This window comes from Ovis aries, chromosome 16 (assembly GCF_016772045.2).
Source record: "Ovis aries strain OAR_USU_Benz2616 breed Rambouillet chromosome 16, ARS-UI_Ramb_v3.0, whole genome shotgun sequence".
Classification (NCBI taxonomy): Eukaryota; Metazoa; Chordata; class Mammalia; order Artiodactyla; family Bovidae; genus Ovis; species Ovis aries.
The window spans coordinates 71,658,575-71,678,173 of record NC_056069.1 but is presented as its reverse complement, the minus strand read 5'-3'; the positions used below and the strand labels follow the sequence as shown (position 1 = coordinate 71,678,173).

At 57.5% G+C, this 19,599-nt stretch overlaps 1 protein-coding gene across 2 annotated transcripts in view; it reads right to left on the bottom strand.

Annotated features, from left to right (window-relative positions):
- The window catches only part of SLC9A3 (solute carrier family 9 member A3), a 39,393-nt gene that overhangs the window by 13,682 nt on the left and 6,112 nt on the right, over window positions 1–19,599 (bottom strand). For both annotated transcript variants that reach the window (XM_042233997.2, XM_027980208.2), the window contains exons 2-3: window positions 2,507–2,809; window positions 654–814 (exon numbers count right to left, since the gene is read on the bottom strand). In XM_042233997.2, the coding sequence (XP_042089931.1) occupies window positions 654–814; window positions 2,507–2,809 (464 nt within the window). The remainder of the gene's footprint in view (window positions 1–653; window positions 815–2,506; window positions 2,810–19,599) is intronic.

Here is a 19,599-nt window from a genome sequence, read left to right as displayed (position 1 = left end):
TCCAGGTCTGTGCTCTCCAGGGGGCAGAAGGCCCTCATGGGGCAGATCGCAAAGCTGTGTTTATGGAAGGAAATCTGGTGGTGTTGCTGCATGGGGCCTGCGCCGGAGGGATGGCACAGCTGTGAAGGTTGGGGGAGCAGGGCGCAGCGCCCTGCTTCTCCCGCTTCCTCCTCCGTAAGGAAGACGAGCCTCACAGGAACCAGGGAGGAGCTTCCTGGCTTGGGCAGAAGTTCACGCGTTTACAGGACATGGAGGGGCTTTTAGAGCAAAGAGAAGACTGGATGCCCACTATGTCTGCGAAACTGCAGGGCTGAGGAGACCCCAGGCAGGTGCTCAGCCACACTGCTGACCAGCCCTCTGTGCTGCCCCTGGGACGTCACTGCTCCAGAGCCCATGGCCGGTGTGGGGAGGATGGCCTCTGATATCCAAACGGGCCACCCTTTTCTCTGGGCTACCCAGAGCCGACGTGGACCGCCAGCCCTCAGGCCGTGGGCACACTGGGCCTGGCTGAGTTCCCCTCCTCAATCCCCATAACACTGTGATCACTCACAACTCCACAGTCAAGGGCAGACACGAGGCCTGCAGCCGAAGCTGGGATGCCAGCAGTGAGACCCTGGAACAGGACCAGGAGGTGCATCCTGCTGGGCACTCACCACGGTGACAGCATCGTTGAGCAGGGACTCCCCGAAGACGATGATGAACAGCACCTCGTTGACGTGCACCTCCTCAAACACGGCCAGCACGGCCACCGGGTCCACGGCGGCAATCAGGCTGCCGAACAGGAGGAAGTCCAGTAGCCCGATGTTCAGGTCTCCTGGAAGACGAGTGGGCCGTCAGGGGGAGCCCTCCTACCTGGAGGGCCAGTCCTCCCCGCGCTGGCCATGCCAGGAAGGTCCCAGGGACAGGACTGTGGCTGCTGGACTGTGTGTTCCGGGACCCTCCCCAACTTTGGCCTTGCCCACCCGCGGGGCCTCTTGATGGCCCGGGGTTTCTGGGTGCTGGGCTGCTGTGCCCAGATGCCCTCAGGACGTCTGCTGCCTGGCCCACCTGTGGCCACCCAGGCTGACCCTTCCTTGGCAGTGTCCCCCAGCCTTGGGGCAGACCTCAGAGCCAGGAGCGGGCTGACAGCAGAGACCAATCCCTGTCTGCCAGCTGCAGGGCCGGGCTCTGGGTGTCCCCTGGGCACTGCCCTGCTCCATGACCTTGGCTGACACCCAGCCATGACCACTCCATCCCAAGGACGGAGCACAGGCCTCAGACGGCCGTGGCCCCTCAGGGAGCCAAACCCCAGAACGTTCCCTTGGCCTGGGGGCCAGAAGTGGCCTTAGGTTGTCCCAACTACCTGAGGGCACCACCAGGGATGGCAGTCTAATGTCACCTGCATGGGCCCTGTGGCCCGGGCGTTGGGGAGAACTGGCCGGGTGTGTTTGGCACCACGCCAGCCTCGGGGGGCTTCCAGGGCTGCGCTTGGGGATGGTGCCGGATGGCTGTGGGGACTTGAGGAAGCCTGCACTGTCCGGGGTGAGGACAGGGTCCTAGGTGACTCCTGCAGATGGGGTGCCTTAGCCCTCAGTGTGTTTCTCAATGTGTCTTCTTTGTCACTGTGATTTCAAGGGAGGTCATGAGCCCCACTGGGGGGGGCTCGGGGTGCTTGCTTTTCTGTCAGAGGGCCTGTCCCTTGTCTGGTTCTGCTGGTGGAAGTGTTTGAGGCCGAAGCTGAGCTGAGACTGCTGCCCAGGGAGGTGGTAGCAGCCCCACCTCCCTCATCGCCCCCAACACCGGGAGCTCAGCCTGTGGAGCACAGAGGCACGGGGAAAGCAGGCTGAGTTCAAGGCCATGCCATCCGGCACGTATGCACGGCCTCGGTGAGCAGGGCCCCACCTGCTCGTTTCCCGGGTGGATAATGACCGACTCCCAGGTGGGTGGGGTACACCTCAGAGGTACGCCAGGGCTGAGGTTAGTAACCAACTGGCAGGAAGCACGGGCAGGGGAAGAGCCTCAGACACAGATCCCACGTGATGGAGGAGAGGCTTGCCCGCCTTCTCCCTGCCGGATTGAGTAGAAACGACACCCAACCTTATGCGCAGGGGCAGGTTTATTTGGGCTCCACGGGTGTGGGGCTCAGGTGTTGCCCTGTGCCAGAGGCTGCCGCCTCCTTCCCTGGGGTCTGAGGTTGGACCTGACCTCCCTGCCAAGGGGGAGGGACAGCAGCCAGCTCGTTCCCAACACCCCACCCACCGGCCAACCTGGTCGGACCAGACTTCATTCCCAAGCAGGACACATGCCTCAGCCTGAGGATGGGCGTGGACTGGCTGTTGATGAATTAAAACCCAGGAGGGTTAAGTGGCCACTGGTGACATCTCTGGATGACCCCTACACTCATTCTCCTTTTAAGCCTGTGTTTTTGGCTTGTGCTTTCTTAGATGCAGCTTCTGGGAGCCTACCCTAGGACCCCCGGGACCTTCCAGGAGCCCCCCAGCCCCGCCAGGTGGCAGTGCCCACTCACCCATCAGGCCACTGAGGAAGACGCCGTAGAGCGACAGCCCGGTGGTGGCCGCATTCCACACAGTGCCAATGACCGCGTACAGCAGGATGGTGCCCAGGTTGCCAAAGAAGAGCCGGTTGGGCATGAAGTAGCCAGCGTCCAGCACGATAGGCGGCAACAGGTAGAAGAAGAACACCGTGGGGGTGAGTGAGAAGGAGGCGATGTGGTCAGCCGCCAGGACGATGCCGCCCAGCACCAGGCCCAGCACGATGAGCAGGGCACTCTCAGGGACCACACTGGTGACCTTGTGGGACAGGTGGAAGCCTGCGGGGGGAGCGGAAGTCAGAGGGCCAGCCTGGCTCCACAAAGAGAACTTGAGCTCGGGAAACAAGGCCCCCGACCTGGGGCTGTGGCCACCTCCCTCCCGCACCTACTCGTGCAGCTGAGAGGCCCTACCAGTCCACCCGGCCCTGGGACACCCTCCTCAGAGGTCTCCTGCCTCCTGCTCAGAAAATGGCCCCCTTCTGCAGGGAGTCCCCATGGTAGAGTCAAGCTGGAGGGGCTGCATGGCTGCTTTGACAGAGGCCAGGTAAGCAGAGCCCCCATGCCCCAGGCCCCACGGACCCCCTCTGACCTCACCCCTCATGCTGTATCTGGTGCCCTGGACCCCCACCCTGCCTGAAGCCCCACCGTATCTGCATGGGAGTGCCCCCATGCAGGACGTCCCCCCTGCCCTCCAGGAAAACAGCCTATAAGGCCAGGTGTCCCAGGGTGCCCCAGCCGCAATCACCCCCACCACAACAGTCGTGTGCTTGAGGACAGCAGGACCCCAAAGGTCCGTCCACCAACAGTCAGACCCCTAGGCCCCCTCGCCCATCAGCCCTGCCAGGACCTCAAGGGAGGTCCCACTACTGGGGCCACTTCTCCTTTGTTTTAAGACTCCAAGGAAAAAGTGGTAAGAATCCTGTGTTAAGTGTGATTTCAAAATAATTGGAATATTGACAGAAGAGATGGGTGTTTGAGATAGTTCTCTTTTTCACTCATGCTCAGATCATAAACTCCTTCAAAATTCGACTTTAATTGAAAAAAGAAGGGAAAACCACTAGACTATTCAGGTATGACCCAAGTCAAATCCCTTACAGTTATATAGTGGAAGCGAGAAGTAGATTCAGGTGATTGGATCTGATAGACAGAGTGCATGAAGAACTATGGATGGAGGTTTGTAACATTATACAAGAGACAGTGATCAAAACCATCTGCAAGAAAAAGAAATGCAAAAAGGCAAAATGGTTATGTGAGGAGGTCTTACAAATATCTCAGAAAAGAAGAGAAGTGAAAGGCAAGGAGAAAAGGAAAGATATACCCATTTGAATGCAGAGTTTCAAAGAATAGCAAGGAGAGATAAGAAAGCCTTCCTCAGTGATCAATGCAAAGAAATAGAGGAAAACAATAGAATGTGAAAGACTAGAGATCTTGTCAAGAAAATTAGAGATACCAAGGGAACATTTCATGCAAAGATGGGCACAATAAAGGATAGAAATTGTATGGACCAAACAGATGTAAAAGATATTAAGAAGAGGTGGCAAAAATACACAGAACAACTGTACAAAAAAGATCTTAATGACCTAGATAACCACAATGGTGTGATCACTCACCTAGAGCCAGACATCCCAGAATGTGAAGTCAAGTGGGCCTTAAGAAGCATCACTATAAACAAAGCTCGTGGAAGTAATGGAATGCCAGTTGAGCTATTTCAAATCCTAAAAGATGATGCTATGAAAGAGCTGCACTCAATATGCCAGCAAATTTGGAAAACTCAGCAGTGGCCACAGCACTGGAAAAAGTCAATTTTCATTCCAATCCCAAAGAAAGGCAATGCCAAAGAATGCTCAAACTACCGCACAATTGCACTCATTTCACATGCTGTCAAAGTAACGCTCAAAATTTTCCAAGCTAGGCTTCAACAGTATATGAACAGAAAACTTCCAGATGTACAAGCTGGATTTAGAAACGGCAGAGGAACCAGAGATCAAATTGTCAACATCCATCATAGAAAAAGCAAGAGAATTCCAGAAACCATCTATTTCTGCTTCATTGATTATACCAGAGCCTTTGATTGTGTGGATCACAACAAACTATTGTGGATCCCAACAAACAAAAATTCTTAAAGAGATGGGAATACCAGACCACCTTACCTACCTCTTGCAAAACCTGTATATACATCAAGAAGCAACAGTTAGAACCGGCCACATGGAACAACAGACTGATTCAAAATTGAGAAAGGAGTACATGGAGGCTGCATATTGTCACCCTGCTTATTTAAAGTATATGCATTTTACATCATTCAAAATGCTAGGCTGGATGAATCACAAGCTGGAATCAAGATTGCCAGGAGAAATCAATCACCTCAGAAATGCAGATGACACCACCCTCATGGAAGAAAGCGAAGAATAACTAGAGAGGCTCTTGATGAGGGTGAAAGAGGAGACTGAAAAAGCTGGCTTAAAACTCAACATTCGAAAAACTAAATCATGGCATCTGGTCCCATCACTTCATGGCGAATAGATGGGGAAACAGTGGAAACAGGGACAGACTTTATTTTCTTGGGCTCCAAAATTACTGAAGTTGGTGACTGCAACCATGAAATTAAAGAATGCTTGCTCCTTGGAAGGAAAGCTATGACAAACCTAGGGAGTGTGTGAAAACGCAGAGATCACTTTGCCTACAATGGTCCATCTAGTCAAAGCTGTGGTTTTTCCTGAGGTCATGTATGAATGTGAGAGCTGGATCATAAAGAAGGCTGAGTGCCAAAGAACTAATGCTTTTGAACTTTGGTGTTGGAGAAGACTCTTGAGAGTCCCTTAGACAGCAAGGAGATTAAACCAGTCAATCCTAAAGGAAATCAAGCCTGGATATTCATTGGAAGGACTGATGCTGAAGCTAAAACTCCAATACTTTGGCCACCTTATGAGAACAGCTGACTCATTGGAAAAGACCTTGATGCTGGGAAAGATTGAAGGCAGGAGGAGAAGGGAACGACAGAAGCTGAGATGGTTGCTTGGCATCACTGACCAGTGGACATGAGCTTGAGTAAACTCCAGGAGGTGGTAATGGACAGGGAAGCCTGGTGTGCTACAGTCCATGAGATGGCAAAGAGTTGGACATGACTGTGTGACTAGAAAACAAAGTTCTGTTTATTAAGAAGTCTGTTTTTGTACTCTAAGGATTGTCTCCTGAGGTGCGAGGACCCAGGAGCGGTGGGGTCAGGGAGGAGGCAGAGCACAGGGTGTGGCCTGCGAGGTCCAGCTGGTAAACTGAGCCTGGCCGGTGCGCCCTACCCCCCGGGACCTGGGTTCTGATCCCGGAGCCCCACACCCTGTCCTTGGCCTGACTCCTCACTGGCAACCTGGGACATTTGGGGGCTAGATGCTGGCTCTCAGAAGGTCTGTCTCTCTTCCCCAGGACAGTCCTTTCCGGGTCTGGTTGAGGCACAGTGGGGCAGGCGTGGACCCTGCTCTGTAGCCCAGGGAGCCTCAGGTCTCAGTCAGTGGGTCAGAGTGGGCCCTGAGGCCCTGAGGACCCACTGGGTGCCCCCCAGGAGCCCTCAGGCCTCCTGGGCTTGGGCACCGCAGCAGCAGCGGGTCATCTGGATGTCAGGACGAGGTCCCACTTCTTCCTCTGATGGTTTTCACGGGAGTCCTGTGAGGGCAGACACCCAGGAAGCCAGCTGTGGGGTCCCGCCTTCACAGACAATCTCAGAGGCCAGGAGGCTGGCGCCTCATTGTTTCCATGGGACACAGTTCCCAGCCCACAGGGGGGCCGCCAGCTGCACGGCCCAAGGTGCCCACGTTGGAGGCTGCCTGTGAGCTCGGGGTGGGGGCCCAGAGTGGGGGCCGTGCTTCCTGGAAATCCTCCAGCCCCGCCCTGCCCATCAGCAGGAGGCCTGAGCTTGGCCTCCCTGAGGTCTGCAGGCTCTCGACCCCCTGGAGGGCCCGCCGTGCCCAGCATGGGAGGGTCCCTGATGGGGAGACAGGCAGGAGCCCAGGAGCCCCAGCCTTGCCGCACCTGCTCCCTGCATGCACGTGCCCAGCTGGCTGCCCACCGTGGACGGAGGGATGTGTGTCTTCCTTCACGGCCTGCTCCCACGCCTCAGCCTGGCCCAGAGTCCTCCCTGCGGGCCCCAGGCCCCACCTGGAGGCCAGGCTCAGTGGGCCTGGACCCGGGAGTCTGCGCTGGTCCCTCGGAGTGATGCCGTCACAGGAAGGCCTGGGCTCTTGCCTGGCCTCCCAGGGGCTCACTGAGTCCACAAATGGCGGTGTGTCCTCTCCTCTCCCTCCTGCCGCTTGGCGTCTGGGAGCTGAGTTAGAAAGTACGCCCAGAGCCAGAACCACGGTGCACCTGAGTCCCCTGCTTGCTGGGCTGCGGTGAGGCCACGCTTCTCCCAGGCTGCACATGGCCTCCGCTCCTGCGCCTCAAAGGCCCACAACGAACCCCGAGGAAGCTGCTTGGAGGGCCGCCCTGCCAGCCCCAGCTGCTGTTCCCAGAAACCTGTGCCAGGCTCCTAGGGGCCACATCTGGTGACCACTGGTCGGGTTCCCCTCTGAAGAGGCCAGCACTGCAGGGTCGTCAGGTCCAGGGCCAGGTGTGGCCAGTGCCAGCCGACCCCGCACACCCCCTGCCGAGACAGCAGGCTGGTTTCAGCTCAGGCTCAGAGTTTGCTCTTCAGCCAAACATCTCCCCAGAGTAGATGTTCACAGCGGGTCTCAGGTCACAGCTGTGGGGCCAGTGGGGCAGGAAGGTGCCAAGGAGCCAGGTGACCCTTAACGACAACAACAACAAAACTCTGCCCTTTGGGACTCGGAGTCCTAATCCTCTGCCACATTCCTGTATGGTTACTAGAAAACCTTAATAATTTGGACAAAGCGTGGACAAGTCACAGGCTGACCTCTGACCAGATGCTCCTGCTTGGAAGGAAGCCCTGAAAACCCACAGAAAAAGTGATCTGAACTTTTCACCTATTGAGAAAAAATACACACACACATATACACGCACACACATACACACACGCACACAAACATGCACACACACACTACACGCATACACTATACACATACATGTATACACACCATAGACACACACACATACACCCCCACACACATGCACATAGACATGTACATACACAGTACACACATACATGTATACCCACCACAGACACACACACATACACCCACACACATACACATGCACACACACACTACCCACGTACACTATACACATGCATGTATACACACCACAGACACATACACACATATACACATCACACACATACACACACACACAGACATGCACACACACTGCACACATACACGTATACACACCACAGACACATACACACATATACACACGCACACACATACACACACACGACGTGGACAGACGGGCCTGCTATTCCCAAGTCTGCGTCCGTCGGCACTGCATATGCGCCTCTGAGCAGGGCAGCGCCTGCTAAGTACTCATCTGTGTCCTGAACAGACACCCGCCACACCTGCCCATGGCGGGGGGCACACCGGTCCCTCATCCTAGGCAGGTGGGAAAGGGCATCTCCCGGAGATTTAATCTGTCTCATTGTGAGTGAGGCTGAGTGTCTGATCTCATTTGGGAGACACTTCTTCCTGTTCTGTGACCCATGTATCGTAGCCTTTGCTACTGTGTTACTGAGTTATCAGCCTTTTCTTATCAACGGGCGGCTCTTCACGCACGTGCACGGGTGCGTTTTCACTTTCAAAGGTCAGTTCAGTTTAGTTCAGTCACTCAGTCGTGTCTAACTCTTTGCGACTCCGTGGACCACAGCACGCCAGGCCTCTCTGTGCATAGCCGACTCTTGGAGCTTTCTCAGACTCATGCCCGTTGAGTGGTGATGCCCTGCAACCATCTCATCCTCTATTGTCCCCTTCTCTTCCTGCCTCCAATCCTCCCCAGCATCAGGGTCTTTTCTAGTGTATATAGTTTATTTCTAGGATCTCACTGCGTTTGCCCTTCTCTAGTCTTTACCTTCGTCACTGTGACACTGTCTCAGTGTGAGCTCCTTCCCTACTGTGTCTGTGATGTCAAAACCCGCGGGACCTTTCCCATTTCTCGCTCACGTTTTTCTCCGGGGGAGCCCTCAATCCCCTGCTCCCACCCCCACCCCATCACGTGGCTCTGTCTACCCCACTGTCCCCAGGAGCGGGAGGCCGCCCTGAGGCAGGCTTGCCGCCATGTGGTCCACAGGCCGTGCCTGGAGCTAGCGATCGGGGCAGGCAGGGCTGTCCCTCCCTGCGGTCTGAGGGCTCCGGCGTCTGGTTGGCCCTTGGTTCCCAGTTGGTCTTTCTGGTCTTGGGGGAGGGGAAGCAACAGTCTGTGGGGTGGGTGTGGGGCTCCTGTTCTCTGTCCCTGCCTGTAGCTCCGGGTCTCTGCATGATGGGAATTCCTTGCGAGCAATCCTCCTACCCGGCAGTCAGGCTGCGGGTGGCACTCCCCTTCTCCCGTGACCACCAGACAGCAGTCTGCATGGTAATGAGCTAATTAAGCTGAAGAGTTGATTGATTTTAAATGGCAATTTGTGAGTGGCTCAGCCATTAAGCCCATAATGGGCGTTTTAGGAGCTAGTGGGCCAAGCTCCAAGCGCCCTGGGCAGGCATGCCTGCTGTGGCCAACCCAGAGATGCTGTCCACCCGCCAGGAGGGCGGCCACTCCCTGTGGGGTCGTGTCCCCGAGGACCCGACCCTCCCTTCAGCCTCGGCCTGAGTGTGGTTGGGACACTCCTGCCACAGCTTCCCTGAGGTTGCTGGGATGACCGGCGGCCAGAGCACCTGCTGGGCCCTCTCCTTCCAGCCTCTGAGGCCCCAGGTGGCTGGGTCTCCTGCGGAAGCCGGGAGGATGGTGGGGGAGTCGCGGGATCGCCACTTGCCCCTCCCCACCGCCTCCCAACACCCTGGTTTGCAGTGGGGGGACCTGAGTGGGGCCTGGTGGCCAAGGGCCCAGTCAGCCTCCTAACCTTCGTCTCCTTTACTCTGAAGACAGAAGGGCCCACAAAGGACATCAGAGCAGTGACCTTGGCTCCTCGAGCCGCAGCACTGCGCAGTCTCCATGTCCAGCACCCCAGAGCCTGGGCCACAGACACGGAGGGCCCTTGTCCCAGGGGAGTGCCCTGGGAAGCGAGTGTGGGGGGCAGCCTTCCCCATCAGAGCTGAGTTTGCCAGGAAGCCCACTGGCTGGGAGGACAGAGACTGCCCGGGGTTTTTCCAGGACTCAAGCACCTTGTGTGTCAAGGGCCAAGGTGGGGCCCGAGTGTGCATCCACTGTGGGGCCAGGGCCAGGTAGAGACCCACAGGCCGCCTCATGGGCAGGAGCTACGGGGATGGCCAGAACCACGCAGAGCACTGGGGCCCGAGGGAGACAGGATGGCTCTCTGGGCAGGACAGACCGGGGGCCTCGTGGAGGCCAGTCCCCAGGAACTGTGTGAGGCTGGCCTGGGGCAGCCCGGCCTTCCACAGGGACCTCCCAGCCCACAGGTCACTGACGGCGGAGGCCTGGAGAGTTTCAGCTAATTGAGCTCAGCCACGCGATGGTCACAGCACAGGACACGTGCCTCGACCTGTAATTACAACCCTCGGACTGATGTTAAAGGTCAGAGGCACCCGTGCCAGCCAGCCATTCTGGAGGGGCCCAGAGTAGGGCGGGCGCTGGGAAGTTACTGCCAACCATCTTCACGCCCCCTTGGAACATGGCCTGGGACCTCGGGCCTGGGTTCAGGCTGTCCGAGGCCACCTCCCCCAGGATCTCACACAGATTCAGCTGAGTCCACGCAATGCAGAGGCACGGTAAATCCCTTGGTTTTACTTTAACGTGTACATCCAGACCTGCTCCAGAGCAGCCAGACAGCGCAACACTTCCAGAGAGAAGGGTGGGAGGCTTGGGGCTCTGCCTGCTCCAGGAGACAAGCGGGTCCACGTGGGACCTGGGATGTCACACACTCAGGCAAAAACACATAGACACACACACAGGGTACAGAGACACACACAGGGACACACAGTCATGGCACACACAGACACACTCAGGGACACCCAGACATAGGGACACCCAGATAAACACCCAGGGACACACAGACACACTCAGGGACACCCAGACATGTACACAGGGACACTCAGACACAAGGACACCCAGACATATACACAGGGACACCCCACACATACATGCTGTGACCCAAACCCACACAGGCCCCAGTTCTGACTCTCCAGTCCTCTCTACAGCCATGCTGTGGTCTCCCTGGGGCCCCTTCCTAGACAGACACTGGCCCAAGGACCCTCATTCTGTCTTCAGAGGCATCCACCCTGATGCCGTCCCCTACAGGGCAGGCAGCAACCACAAGGCAGTGTGACTGGTAATGTCACATATAATTATCCACACTCAGAATCAGTTCCGCCACTCAGTCGTGTCAGACTCTTTGCGACCCCATGGACTGCAGCACGCCAGGCCTCCGTGTCCATCACCAACTCCCGGAGTTTGCTCAAACTCATGTCCATTGAGCCGGTGATGCCATCCAATCATCTCATCCTCTGTTGTCCCCTTCTCCTCCTGCCCTCAATCTTTCCCAGCATCAGGGTCTTTTCAAATGAGTCAGTTCTTCGCATCAGGTAGCCAAAGTATTGGACTTTCAGCTTCAACACCAGTCCTTCCAATGAATATTCAGAACTGATCTCCTTTAGGATTGACTGGTTGGATCCCCTTGCAGTGTAAAGGACTCTCAGGAGTCTTCTCCATATTAAAAGTAATAAACAAAGGTGTTTTCAAATGAACTCACGTGAGCAGCCTTGCCCCTGCCTACAGGTGGGTCTGCAGCCACCAGTGCCTCTCCACACGCTACACCTTCTCCCCAAGAGCCTTCTCACCCGTCTTCCGTGTCAGTCTGCTCTTCGAGCTCCACATACAGAGGCGCACGTTTAAGCTCTGCTTTCACATGATTTCACGACGGGCTCCAACTTAGAGTCTGTGACAGTTACACCTCACGGCACCAATGGAGTCGCTCCCATTGTCCTAGCAAAGGAACCGCTGTCAAGAGTTGTCCAGCCACCTGTCCCCTGGTTAATGACCATGAGGTCTGGAATGAACACCCACAACACTGAAGAGAGCCCAAAGACAGAAACCAGAGGGACCTACACTTTGAGGGAGAGACCAGCACAAATCAGTCTCTGTGTTTCCTTATGGCTGTTTTCCAAAGGGCAGGTCTTACCGGGGGTCATGCAGAGTAGCCGACACTCAAACAGAAGCCTATAGCCTGACTGGATTGAAAAATCAGAGCTCAGGGTGACCACAGTAACTGCAAAGGGAGGAGGCAGATCCCAGAAAGGAAAGAGCTTGACAGGCCAAAGCCCAAGTTCTGTATGAACTCTTGAAATATCTGGCTGACCCTTGAATCACACACAAGAGGCAGGTCTTGAGATGCCTGCAGAAGCTAAAAATCCAGAGGTTTCAACTATTGTCACCACAGGGAGACACACTTGGAGTTTCAGCCCAGTCTTGGCAAAACAACAGCGACCAACAGCAACCACAAAAATCAGTGCTCTCCAGAAGAACAGAATAGATTCTCTACAATGCCTCAGTCACAGTGTCCTGGAAACAATGCAAAATTACTAGACATGTGAAGAAACAGGAAAACAGGACCCACAGACCAGTGGAAACCTCAAGGTGACCCAGATGTTGCTAAATCTTCGTAGCAGACAAGGATTTAAAAAGCTATTGCAACCATGCTCAAGGATGTAAAGGAAAACATGTTTGTAATGAATTAACAAGGAGTCAATCTCAGCAGTGGAATAGAATAGGATTTGACTTTTTTCTTTTCTTTTTTCCTAAAAGAGCCAGATAGTAAATTGTTTAGATTTGTGGGCTATACATTCTGATTTTCAATTACTCAGTTTGCCACTGTAGCACAAAAACAGCCATGACGTACATGAACAGACGGACACCACTGTTCCCCAAAAGCCTTTATTTACAAAAACAGCTGGCCAGCCCATCGGTGTAATCAGCTGGCCCTTGAAATGGAATATATCTAAAAGAACCGAACTGGAACTATAGAACTGAAGAGCCCAATATCCGATACAAAAAAAGTCAACGGATAAGCTTAGCAGCAAATAGAGACAACAATAGAAATTACCCAAAGTACAAAGAAGAAGATAGAAAGCGGACAGAGCCTCAGTGTGATGATAACAGAAGATACAGCGTATGCAAAGTTGGAGCCCTGGAGAGAGGAGAGGGAAAACGGGGTAGAAAAACCTGAAGAGATGCTGACCAAAAGTGTCCCTGATTTGATGAAAAATATAAACTTAAAGACTTCAGAAATACTTCAGATTTGATGATTTCTACTGATCTGTCTTCCAGTGAAGCTGGAGCAGGTGTGAGAAAAGCTAGGGTGCAGGGCAGGTAAGCTCGAGGGGCCGGGGCCTCAGACGAGGGGGGCTGAGGAGCTGCTCTGGCTGGGCCCCGAGCAGGGAGCCGTGGCAGAGGCCCAGGTGCAGGCGGGTCATGCAGACAGTCACAGGGCGTGCTTGCCGGAGTAGCTGGTGATCAGGTCACCGAGACCTTACTCCACAGAGGATTCACTGAACACGAGCTATGACAGGCAGACACCAGCAAAAACAGCCAAGGCAGGAAGAAGTGAGGTTTCCATCAGGGTCACACAGACCCCAGCACCACACAAACCCTCTCTCTGCACAAAATGTGCAAAGGGCCCAGAATGGCATGTACTCAGTGACTCTGCTGTTACAGAATGAGGAAGCTGGAGGCTGGTGGCCCTGGAGGCCAAGCAAACCAGAAAAGGGGTTTTTCAAAGTTCTAAGATTCAAGAACAGAAAGTTAATTACGTCACAGGGAGCCCTCATGGGAGGAGACAGGCCAACCTCAGTAGGGCTGGTGGTCGGCTCGGAGATTGAGGGTGACAATCAGATTTGCCTTGAAGTCCACTGGGGCCAGGACACAGGACGCTTCACTTTGCTGGGGGCGGGGGTGGCGGTGCTGGGCTTGGAGAATCGGCAAACAGATTTCCTGTAGGGGAGCAGGATTACATCTCATCGCCCTTTACCATCTGAGCCGCCAGGGAAGCCCTCCATCGACCTTTATACTTTCATGTGAAAAATTTCAGCAAGGTGTTTTCTCCAAGGACATGTTTTCTGCAGATAAAGTGTGTGGTCAATGTTCCAAGGTGTCATAAACCGCGCCTGCCATTCATGTGGCGGCTCCGTCACTGCAGCCACTGCTATCAGGGTGCTCCCAGCGTGGCCCCCAAAGCCAGGACTTTGTCACGGGCCACTGCCTGGAACCAGTGCAGCAGGGAGCCGTGGGGCTATCGATTTCTGATATGGACACTGTGCTGCAGGGGGCAAAGGGTTCCCAAGGTGTGGAGGCCATCAGAGGACCCCACATGGGTACCAGGTCATGAGAGAAGCTGGAGTGAGAAGCTGGTTCTCATCCCTGGAGAACAGTACTGCCCACACCCTCACTGGGACCACTCTGCACCCCCAGCATGCAGCTGCCGCAGGACCCTTCCCTGGATGCTACCCCCCACCAACGCTTCCCCCCTGCTGGTCCCCAGGACCCCCCATGGCCCCCCACCCACCACTGCTGGCCCCCAGGGGCCCCATGGCCCCCCCTGCTGGGGCTGCTCAATGGAGCCCCACCTGTCTGAGGGATCAAGAGTCAGGGTTTCTGCACATTCGAGTGCTTTCTGTTCTGAGGTCACTAGCACGTTACTGTTTTATCCCTTGTAGACTAGGTTTCCTCATCGTATGAGGATAAGGCTAGACCTTTCTGAGCAGCCATAAAGATGAAAGTCAGATTCCTGCAAGGAAGGTGGATTAAATGCTTCTTTCCCAAGCCAGGAAAAAATAAAAGGGTGATGGTGTCATTTATTTTCTTTATTCTTAGATTGTTGGCGGGGCCAGCAGGAAGGAAGGACCTGAAAATGCTGGCATCCCAGCTCTTGACCCATGCAGCCCACAAACTCCCACTGGGCCCCATGAGGTCTGGCTGCCCGCGGACAAGGACAGCCCACTGGCCACTGCTGAGGGTGAAGATGGGAGGTCTGGGGCCCGAAAGCCAGTGGCCGGATGATGTGAGGAAACCTGCGGGAAAAGGAGCTGCAACCTCGACAAAAAGTGCGTTCAGCGATTACAAACCTTCTGTTAAATGTGAGAAAATACCGGAGCAGAAACTGAAGACTCAACGGAGGAGCTGGAAGATGAAATTAAGAGTCCTCTTAGAAGACAGAGGACAAAGACGAGGCACCAGCGCAGGGGAGGAAAGTCGAGGAGAAGGCGCACAGGTTCTCTCGGGGCAGCCGGCAGCGAGGCGACCTTCCCGCAGGGGCCCGGCACTTCGAGGCAGATGCGTGCCCCTGAAGTGCACTATGGCTGGGGAGTGGGGGTCCCCAGCGTGAACCCCGTGGGTCACAGGCCGCCGGGGGTGGTCTCTGTCACCTCCACTGCACAGCCAGGCCCTGAGCAATGGGAGAGTCGCGTCTGGTGGACGATAGTCCACACAAAGGGGACTCCCCAAGGCCGAAGGTATGGAGTGCCAGGTGAGGTGCCAGTGGAGGGCAGAGGCTGAGGGCAGGTGCTGGCCCTGCAGAAGGGGAGAAGCAGCGAGCAGGGGGCTGGAGGCCAGCAGCCTGGGCGGGGGAGGGGGGGCATAAATAGGACATTCAGTGTCAGTTCGGAGGAAACTGCTCCGCCGACCCCGGACCGCCGGCTTCAGGAAAACGGACGGGCCCACAGGAGCCAGAACAGCGTGCATGCGCCCCCACGGCCACCTTCCAAGGGCGCGGGCTGAAGTCTGTGCCGCGGGCCTCCTTGGGATGGCGCGGGGCGGGGGCTCCGCTCGGCAGGACCGGGGCGAGCAGGTTTCCAGAGGAGATGGTCCCCTGAGGCCCAGACCAGCGTCCACGCCTGCCGCCCGACCCTGGACTTCCCTGCCTGGACACGAGGCCGGAGGCTGTGGCCTGCGCCCCGCACACACCTCAGGGGCCGCGACGGAAGGGGGCCCGGAGCGCGGACCAGGGCGTGGCGTGGGCCGAGGACCTTGCTCCCGGACGGTGCGTCTCGTTTAACTTTAACTGCCCGCGGTAAGGCCGGGGCCCGTGCGGATGTGGCTGAGAACAGCCGACCCTGGCCCCGCGGCTCCCGGGGGCACGCTGGGGCGGTGATGCGGGGATCCCACGCGCCCCAGGCAGCCCGCCCTGGGACGCGGGTACCGCGGCGGTGGGCGCAGGGCCAGGCTCCTCCAGGCACAGAGCGCGCGGCCTGCCCGCCCCGCGCCCGCCCTCTCCCGCGGCCCACCTCCCTCCGTGCAGGGGGATGCGCACTGGGCTCCGAGGCGTCACATTCGCCTACCGAGAGATTCCGCGCGTCGGCACCGAAAGGGTCCCTGGGGAAAACAGGGTCCCCGGGGAAAACGGGGTCCCCATGGAAAGCCTCAGGGTGCCTCTCACAGCCAGTCCCCTGGGTGCCCTCTGGGGCGCTGCAGAGACCAGTGCAGGGGTCCCCATCCCCCGCACCGGCTGGACGCTGCGGTGGGTCGGGGCAGGGGAGATGTTGGGAAGAGGGTCCCAGAGCTCCCGGGAGACCAGGACTTGAACTTGTTCCCCTGGTCTGCTGAGAGAGCTGGGGCTTGTCCCCTGGGCGGCAGCCATACGCGCCCACCCTGCACCTTCCCGTGCGCCCTGCAAGTGCCCGGGGGAAGGCAGAGGGGGTGCTGAGCCGGGAAGGCCTCTGGCCCCCATGTGCAGGCCGGACTCGGAGCTGAGAGCGCCCAACCTGCAAAGCGTTCTTGGTTCTGTCGCGTTAATGAGTAAAAGATTTCCGCAAGGGGTGCCACATTCTCCATCCCAGGGCCTGCCCGGAAAAGCCACCCTCCTTTTCCAGCTTATCCCCTGAAGGTAGGGTGTGGGGGGCTGGGAGACTGCTGGATGTGGGGGTGTGTCCACAGTCCCCACCTCACAAGCTCACCCCTGAGGCCTGCTCACTAACTGTATTTTTAAATGGCAGTCAGCTGACCCCTCCCCCCAAATCCTAGCAACAGGGTACCAGAGACCCCAGCACGGAGACGGTCACTAGTAGTTGGGGTTTGAGGTGCCCCTGCGTGGGGCTGACGCGGGTCACACAGAGGTCTGTCCTCACCCGGCCGGCTCCACGCAACACCCTCTCCAGCCGCAGACTCCGTGGGTGGAAGCCAGCGCTCCGATGGGGCCGCTAAACCATCCCCACCCCCACCAGGGGGGCCGAAGCTGCAGGGACAGGAGCGGGGGCAGGAGTGTCCGGCCGCCCCCCTTGCCCGCACTAGAGGGCCCTGGCCCCGTCCTGGCCGCCACCGTGAGGTCCTGCCTCCCACTACTGACCTCAGATTTAGTGTCTGGAGCCTTTGCGTCCGTTTTGGCATTTTCATTTTCATTCAGCCATTGTTTGTTGAACTCTTACTAAGCCGGGCGCTGTGCAGGGGGCTACGAGTTCACGGAATGTGGACCTTCTAAACACCTGTTAAGATGCTGGACCTGGCCGTGTCCCTGCCGAGGAGGCTGAAGTTGACAGTTGACAGTGCAGACGGGACTGGCTGCCCTGCAGCCCGAGGCGAGTGCGTCACGGCCTCAGACTGCCTTCAGCTTCTGGGAAGCCGGTGAGACCCCTGGTTCTCAGGCCAGCCCCAACACTCCACATCAGAGCTTCTGGGGTGAAGAGGGGACAGCAGCTTGCCTGCAGCAAGGTCTCTCGCCTGTCACAAGGCCTCTTACGTGCAGTGACAGCCCAAAGGAGCCAGGCGTGGGGGGCCCTGCGGAGCCTCAAGTCCTGTGAGGCTGAAGGCAGCCTCCGGGAGCTCAGCCCAGCCGTGCCTGCTCAAGGCAGTGCCCACTGCCCACCCCAAAGCCCTGTGAGCCTGGAGCCCCATGAGCCTGGGCCTGGCCCCAGCCTCACCCCAGAAGCTCTGATGTGAGCTGTTGGGACTGGCCTGAGAACCAGGGGTCTCACCGGCTTCCCAGAAGCTGAAGACAGTCTGAGGCCGTGACACACCCGCCCAGGGCTGCGCAGCCGGTCCCATCTGAACCATCAGGGGAGGAGCAGGAGGACGGCTTTGCCACCTCGGGGTGTGGAAGGGGCGGCAGGCACACTTGAAGTTCCTGGGCTCACCCCGCTTGGCTCCCGAGTCCCTGCCAGTATGGCCAGAGTAGGACATGGCCTCCTGGAGCCTCCGTCCGAACTGGCTCTGCAAAGCAGCTGGAGGCGGATGGGCCCCCACCCCGCCCGCAGGCAGAACGACAGCGGGCCTGACTCTGTGCAGGGCTCTGCAGCGCCCCTGGCACAAGGCCTTGTGTCCCCCACTCTCTGGCTACAGGAAGCAGCCTTCATTCCGCCTCTATGACCTTCCCTGAGTTCTAAGGGGCAGATTCGAGCAGTTGTTCATTAGGGAAGGGAGGGGATAGAGACCAGGGAGGGACAATCAAGAGCAGCCTTGGGGCAAGGTCCTGTTTTCCCATCAAGGGACACACACCGGTGTCTCTGAGCCATTCTGCAGATACAGAAACCCCTCCAGGTGGGAGCATTAATGATTAACTATATGCTGCCCGCAAGCATGCAGACCCCAGACCAGTCAGACCTGAAGGCTGACAATGTGAACTCCTACTTAGCTCACCACCCACCCGTCAGAAGAATGTCCATGAGCTGATCACGCCCTCTGAACAATTACTGTGAAACCTGTCACTGTCCTCCCCAGTGGGGACACATGGCTTTGGGAGCAGGAGCCCACGGTGGACCCCTTTGCCTGGCAAAGCGATAAAGCTCTCCTTTTCTACTTCACTGCAGACTCTGAGATTCGACTGGGCTCTGGTGCCGAGAAAAGCTAAGTCTTTGACATCAGCTCTGGGGTCCTGCCCTTGGAGGGGGTGTCCAATGACTACTCCGGCTGGAAAGGCCTCTGTGAGCCCAGGACAACTCTCAGGGGCCAAGCCTCCTTCTCCCACCTCCCCCCGACAACAGGCTCCTTGCAGCAGCCCTCCCTGAGGGCTGGCTTCTCCTGCTGGGGGTGGGGGGCGGTGCTTCGTGTCCAGGCCAACACTCCTGACTGTGTTGGGGTATGTGCACGCGTGCTAAGTCGCTTCAGTCGTGTCCGACTCTTTGCAGCCCCATGGACTGTAGCCCGCCAGGCTCCCCTGTCCGTGGGATTCTCCAGGCAAGAATCCTGGAGTGGGCAGCTACTCCCTCCTCCAGGGGGTCTTCCCCACCCAGGGACTGAACCCACGTCTCCTGTGACTCCTGCGTGGCAAGTGGACTCTTCCGCTGAGCCACCGGGGCCTGGGGGTGAAAGCAAGGCAAGCAGGCACCATACCCCGAGCCGGTCTCACACACCTCTCACGGACACTGGCAGGGAGAGCTGGGACCCAGAGGCACATGAGGGGGCCTCAGGTCCCCAGGTCCACCGCCACACGAAAGCTAGATCTGAGTTGGTGCCACGGGTGAAACCCTCAACCCACGGGCACGAGTGCACAGCCCCGGGGTGGCCCTGTGCAGCCGGGCCCACGTCGAGCGGGGGCGGGAGCTGAGCAGCGCCACGCCTCCTCCGCGCAGGGCCACGTTCTGGGAGAGCATCTGTGGAGGCTGCGGGCCCATGTCCACTCCACTGCGATGTCCAGGCTCGCTAAGTCTGAGAAGGAGCCGAGCCCTGTGAGCTGGTGGCCCCTCACCCTTCTCCTTGTCCCAAAAGCTGCTGGAGACAGACGTTTCCAGCTTCCACGTCCTGCCTCTCTTTCCCAGCTGAGAGCTCACAACTGGCTGGACTTTGGCAGGGTATCTCTGCAGGTGGCGAGCTCCCTGGAGCTTCCCAACTTACCCAGGAGGAAAGGGAGCCTGCCCTGCCCTCCTCCGCGAGTCCACACCTGGCCTCCCGAGCACGGGCCACGTCTGCGCCTGAAGCGCAGTCTGACTGGGGCCTGGCCCACCGGGCGCAAGGCTGCCCGAGGCCACGCCTCCAGCCTGTCCCCTTCCACACTGACACCCGCAGGCTCCCCGGGCTCCGACGGCCTCCCCTCTCAGCAACGC